Raw genomic sequence first — 6,565 nt, 5'->3', positions numbered from 1 at the left:
ATTTCATGATCCAGGGAGCATAAGGCTTCAACTCAAAAGGTGACAGAGAAGCATTGGCCAAAGTCCTCATGAATAAATCGTGGTAGTTGATAGGAATATCATGCATGATATTGAAAAGAAGATTCTTCATGATGCCAACAACCTCTTCTTCATCAAAGTTATGGCCCTTGATTGGACTGATGGTTTTGGTCAAGATGCGATAAACTGTCCTTGGCACATAAAGCAATTCCTTCATGAGGAATGTGGACCATGGAGCTTGGCCAACCTTCAAAGGCTTCATTAGCACTTGCATCAAATGATTTGAGAGTTTAGGTTCCTCATAGAGGAGTAGTGCACCTTCAATGGGAGGACTGACTGGGACGGCGTGAAGCAATTCAGAGGCCGGTGCTTTGCAATGAGTATTTTCAGACATCCAGTCAAGCACCCGTGAATTCACATCTTGCATATTTCCAGTGAGGTGCAGTGTTGCGTAGAATTGAAGAATGAGTTCTTCATTCCAGTCATGGATGTCAGTGCAGAAGTTTAAGAGCCCATCGTCATGAAGAACACTCAGGACAGGTTGGAAGCAAGGAAGTGATTCCATATCCACGTGAGGAATTTGTTGATGCTCAAGTACCTTGTCCTTATCAAATAGGATTGAAGAATAAAAGTTCATCTGACTGGTTGTCCAAAAGCGCTTCATAAAAGTCTTGCATAGTCATAGGGATTGTAATCCGTGAAGAAATGATGCTCAACAAAGAAATCAACAGTTTGAATTTCTGCTTCTTTGTATGAGGATTTTGTGGCTTGGGCTGAAGATTAACAGTTGAAGTCTTCACAACCTCTTGTTGCACAACCTCAGGAGCCACAAACTGAGGACTTTCAGCGGCAAATTCATCAGCAGCAGTCTTGGCCTCCATTTCTTCAACATTAGTAGCTGGAACTTCTTCTGGAATAGAATGAAGTGAAGTTTGTCGTTCATCAGATCCAGTATGAATTTATTCAGTTTGAACTGGGGACTGAGGAATCTGATGTAGAGGTGTGGTCAAGGTGAATTGGGAGGATGTCTTTCCCAATAATCATCATTCAGAACTGGTGTAGTAGACCCAATATCCACATCCCGATCTTCTTCATCAATTTATTCAACGCCTGCCTCTTCAGCTGTGAACTGAGGCATGGACGATGATACCAACGGAGTTGAAGGGATATTATCCACTTTAGTTTCTTCATCCAACTGCTCTGAAGTAGCATCAGAGGGATTTCTTCATCACTGGCATCTAGAATGACATATTCCTCACTAAAGGGAACAATCTCCTTTGATGACATGCTGGAGAGAGAGGAACAACATCAATGAGGTTGGTGTATGAACTCGTCAAAGTCTTCACTTTCTTAGGAGCTGAAGACTCTGAAGTTGCTGATGCTTTTCTTTTCTTCACTGCTACACTCTCCGCAGCTTTGGTCTTCTTCGCTTCTGATGTAGAAGGAAGGTTGATATTTTTCATCTGTGATGACTTTGCAGGAGGAGCAGATGAAATTGGTTCAGTTTCTTTAGGCACAACTGATGTAGTTGCCCTGGTAGGTTCAGATTCTTCAGGCACAGTAGCAGATTCTTCAGCTAGCCTGGGTTGTTTTTCAGGCGCAACATTGGTGGTTGCCCTGGCAGTTTCTTCAGGAGCTATAATTTCTTCAGCCCTGGTACTTTGGAGTGACATAACGATATTTCCTCCATTCTCTTGCCCATCTTATTTCAATCCACTGAATGTGCACTTTGCGCTGATTTTTGTTCTCCTTGCCCTGAGTGGCTTCACCAGGAGTGCAATATTCATCATAGATGTCTTCATGGATTTCAAATGCTGTATTTGTTTCAGGCCTGTTTTCCTCCTTTCTGAGGACGTTTACCATCAGCCATTTTCTGCACTTGAGGATTTTGGACAATCGAAGTTTCTGAGGAGGTATGCAATCTGTCTTCGACGAACGCTGCAAATGAGTTAAGTTGATGACAACCTAGTGATTCAGCAGCGGACATGTGTACCTGTGAACATAGTATAGGTGGGAAGAATTTGGAGATGTCATATGCGTTCTTAGAATTTTTGTTTAAAAAGGAATCAAGTTTGGGGAATTAGACCATGGGTGTCTTGAGGAATTTCACTAAGCATTCTTCTCTTAGGTTCCAGAGTTGTATAGATTGAAAATCCACACAATTGAGGAATCTTGAAGAAAAACACATCTTAGAGAAACAAATCAAGAACAGATGCAACCAGGTGTTTAAGGATATGGAAGTTGAAGAATAAACACCTTTTGAAGATTTTGTGGAAATCATCAGAATCAACAAGGGTAGTAAAAACAAACGTTATTTACCCTTGACAAAGAACACGGCGAACTGGGAGTAGAAGTGGAGAAGGTCATCAGTCCAGATCTCACACACCCTAACTTGGCAGTGACAGACAGCTACGGTGGCGGCGGAGGTGAAGATTTCCGCGGCCGGTGCGAGTACGAAGGCGACGAGGTCAAGGCAGTGAAGCTCTTCCTCATCGGCGATGATGGAGAGTGGTGGTGGCACTAGGTCGGAGAGATCGAGCGAGGGGAGTGAGATCGAGCGGAGTAAATGAGGTCTGAAGAGGGCAAGGGGTATTTATAGCCGAGGTGAGAAATCGTTCGTCCGAGGAAATTGGACGAACGTGCCCCTGACCCTTGCCATCCTAGCGACATGTGTCACCCACATAGTGAGAGGTGAAGATCGTGTTAGATCGTGGGTGAATATTTTAATCCTGTCGTGGGATATAGAACGATTTGAGCGGCAAAAAGGCGAAGTTTAGATATAAAAATTTTAATGTTTCATTTGCAGATTCTTCAGTTGTCAAGGACACAGTGAAGATTTTGAACGGGTTTCAAGTAGAACGCACATGAAGAATTTGTGAACGCACTGGGTTGAGTTTAGTATAGAAGGGGAACGGGTCCAATCACATTCACTAGAAGAAAAAGCAAAATGAAGAATTAGCAATAAGTGAATGCTATAGAGGACATGAAAACTTTATATATATAGGGTGAATCTATTCTGCTAACACCCTTAAGACCCTTATTCTGCTAACACCTAACCTTATTCTGCTAACAATTCCGTACCAGTCAACCCAACTAGCTCCCTCTTCCTCCCCCATGCTCAAGCCCCCACCTCCCCACCCGCGACCCGACCAATCCTCCCCCCTTCTCCGCTGCGGCGCGGCCCTCCCGAGCCGCCGCACTACCTTCTCCGGCCAGAGCCGCCGCCCGACCCTTTCCACCTTCCTACCTTCGACAGCTACCTACCACCGGCACCCGACCAACCTCCAGCGCCACCGCGAGCCACCGCCGCTTTCCTCCTACAACGCAGATGCCCCCTCCCCTACCTAGCGTGTCGTCGGCGGTCAGATCCTAGAGCCCCGTGCTGGCTACCTCCCGGCGAGGCCTCCTCCACCAGATCCGGCCGCCATGGCATCGGTGCGGCCACAAACCGATCCAGCCATCAACCACCGCCCACCTACACTGCCCCTTTCTTCCCGTCATTCAATCCCCGCGGATCTGGCCCGTGCTGCTGTGCACTGCCCGGCGATGGATGGAGCCCCACCTCCTCTGCAGTTCGGTGGGATCTTGGTGGTGCTCATCAGCGAGACCTCGGCCTCGACCTCAACCAGGAGATGCTCCCCGGCGCACCGGCCTCCCCCCACCAAGCCTCGCCCCTCGTCTACCTCGCGGCGGCCCACGCGGGTGCAGTTCGCCCCCTGCTTCCCGACATGGTTAGGTCGCACTGGCGCTGCAGTGCGGTTCCCACGCGCGTGTTGTTTGAGCCGCGCTGCAGTGCGGTTCCCACGCGCGTGCTGTTTGAGCCGCCCCTCTCCAGTGCGGCTAGCCTCTCCCCCGCAATAGTTTGGAAGAAGTCAGGGGCATGGTGTGCAGTTCGATGGAGCACGCCATGGAATTCAACAACCGCAGGTCAGGTACGACTGCCCCTTGCCTCAAACGAGGGAACGGCCATGGCCTCCTCCTTTCTTCGTCGTCGTAGGTGCAGGCCACCGCAAAAACCGACCCGCGACCCCCTCCACTCCTCCTCTCCCTGATGTTCTTCACCGACAGCGAGCAGTGCAGGATGCTCCGTGACGTAGATCAGCTTGTTCGTCCTCTCTGGGATGAGGAGCAGGGCATCACTGATTCGCTGGTGCAGTCCGCACAGCAGGCGCGCGCAGCCAACGTCGATTCCCCATGCAGTGCACTTCTGTGCTGTAGGGTGAGCATCGTGGGGATCCCAGTGAGTTGTCCATGTGAGCACCTCCTAGTGGATTCATCCATAGCCTGTAGGTCAGTACGCGATGGCCCACCTCCCCCTGGTTGGTGTTGGACGCGGACGACCATTGGTGAACGAAGCCTTGCCGTGGTCCAGCTAGACATGGAGGACAGCAGCTGCTCGAGCCGTGCTGCCCAGGCCCCGTATCGTGGTCCTCCTCTCCTCATCTGCTGCGGGAACAACACCGGCAAGGCCTGCAAAAAAATAGGACGACAGGCAGTGACATAGACGTGCAGCTCGCTGGTCATGGTGCGCGATTCTGGCTGTGCCGACAAGCAGTACATGGCCACGCCTGCGTCCTAGTGGTGCAGTCCGGTGTCCGCGGAACATGCAACTCGCTAGCTCAGTGCACGCGGTTCTGGCGGCACGGGAAAGCAGTACAAGGCCACGCCCGTGTCCGAGTGGTGCAGCTGGGTGCTCTTGTCCGTGCAGTTTGCTGTTGTATTGGACGGCAATGGCAACAAAAGCTTGGTCCCCGGTGAGCTCCTTGGAAATCTCCCTATTTTGTTTCTTGCCTGAGTTATCATCTTCAGTTTTTTTAGATTTGATGCTCACATACCCTGTTAACGCCATCCATCATTTTTATGCCTATGTTTTCTGCAGCTAGACTAGGAACATAAGGAACCGATTGCATCTTGTTGATGGAAAAGAGGTAATAATACAAGGAGTTCTTCAGACCGGGTAGTGTTGTCACCTGAGAAGGGGGAGTTCTGGCTGAACATGAACACGATAGGTAGTTGCTCAGTTTCAGATATTGGATTCAGTTACAGCCACATCAACGATTCAAATAAATTCTCACAAAAGATGTGGAACCCAAGCCTGTATAAAGGTTACGTGCATGCATTGCTAGGCTGCTAGCCCCTTGGACTTGTGGAGCCATGGGCAGGGCATGTGAAGCATCGGCCAAATTGTTCGTGGCTAAACTACACTCTTTTGTTTTGTTTAGACTAAGCACACTCTTCTTAGATAATCTGTATTCTCAGCCCCACGTCAAGCGCACACGCTCTTTTGTTTTCTTTTACTGTTATTTTGTCTATGCAATTCTTAGAAGGGAAGGCATCAAACAGGGGCGTTCGACGGGCGAGCTGCTCCCGCCCGAGGCATCAAACAGGGGCGTTCGACGGCGAGCTGCTCCCGGCCGACTGCAAGGACAAAGGCCGTGTGCCCGCGCGGGTGCAGTTCGCTCTGCTTCTCGATGGGGTTCGCTTGCCCCGGTGCTGCAGTGTGCCTGGAGGTTTTCTTCTCCTCGGGTGCGTGAAGGTTTGGCCATCATGCAGGCATGGACATGCAGTTCACCGGGACCGATAGAAGAAAGAAAATCATTTTTTTAATTTTCACTTTGTTTTTGCGAGAAAAAGTGTAAAGGTATATAAAATAGATGCAGTCCATTGGTGCACTCCTTGCGGCTCGCGCAGCTCGTGTTTGAAGTTTTTTTTTCTATTTTTTGACTTGTTTTCTAAAATGTGAATGTTGAAACCATGATGCAGTTTTCACTGTTAAAAAACCTTGGTGGTTTGCTTTGGAAAAAACAGACCGTGTAGTCTAGACGACATGAAAAAAAAGACAAAAAATGATGAAAAAATGCATGCATATTGTTTTTGATTTGAGGCGTGATTCACTTCCTCCGATGCAAACTGCACTCGTTCTTGTGCGGCGTCGTGTGTTCAAAAAAGTGAATTCCGTCGGCACTTGCAGTGCACTTTGTCCTTTGTGGGGTTCACTACATTCGGCCTAGCAGTTGAGAAGAAACTGTAAAAGAAATGTTAGCAAAAAATGCATCGGCACTTGAAGTGCACTTCGTCCTCGCGTGCGGTTCACTACACTCAGCCTAGCAGCTGAGGTAAAATTATAAAAAGAAAAAATATTAGCACAAAATAATAAGAATGCAGATTCATCCAGTCATGTTGCAGTGCGGTTTTCAGTCTGAAGCAGTGCGGTTTTTTGTCGGATGAAGTTCACTCGTCGATTTGGGTGTCGTGAAAAACAGAGTGTCCGCATTTCGGTAATTTTAAAACTGCTCTTAAGCCGTAAGGAATTAGAGGGAGCACTCTACATGAAAAAGTTGCGTCTCGACGATATCTTTCCAACGGTGTATCATTTGAATCATTTCGACAAGAGGTTTGTAAAAATTTCGCGAAAAACGACCGCAGTCACTCATCATCCGCCGCACGATTTTCAAAATTAACTAAAAACCGTAAGGAGTCTCAAAACCATTTTAACATATGAAAGTTGCGCCTTGTACGTAGCTTTGCAACGGCGTATTGTACGTCT

General features: G+C 48.3%; 1 protein-coding gene across 1 annotated transcript; it reads left to right on the top strand.

The window, feature by feature from the left end:
- The first annotated feature begins 1,329 nt into the window (after positions 1-1,329).
- Positions 1,330-5,282, top strand: LOC119309461 (wiskott-Aldrich syndrome protein homolog 1-like). The gene is made up of 3 exons (XM_037585459.1): positions 1,330-1,603; positions 3,103-4,772; positions 4,898-5,282. Exons 1-2 carry the CDS (start codon positions 1,330-1,332, stop codon positions 4,068-4,070), a joined length of 1,242 nt encoding a protein of 413 aa, XP_037441356.1. The 3' UTR covers positions 4,071-4,772; positions 4,898-5,282.
- The last annotated feature ends 1,283 nt before the right edge of the window (positions 5,283-6,565 follow it).

The sequence above is a fragment of the Triticum dicoccoides genome, chromosome 5B (assembly GCF_002162155.2).
Source record: "Triticum dicoccoides isolate Atlit2015 ecotype Zavitan chromosome 5B, WEW_v2.0, whole genome shotgun sequence".
NCBI classification, from domain to species: domain Eukaryota; kingdom Viridiplantae; phylum Streptophyta; class Magnoliopsida; order Poales; family Poaceae; genus Triticum; species Triticum dicoccoides.
The sequence above is the reverse complement of the archived record's forward strand: the minus strand, read 5'-3'. Positions and strand labels throughout refer to the sequence as shown.

Coding starts and splice junctions, on each gene's coding strand:
- LOC119309461 (XM_037585459.1), top strand. CDS start 1,330: ATGAGGTTGGTGTATGAACTCGTCAAAGTCTTCACTTTCTTAGGAGCT. Junction 1,604..3,102: donor AGATTCTTCAGCTAGCCTGG/GTTGTTTTTCAG, acceptor ATTCCGTACCAG/TCAACCCAACTAGCTCCCTC.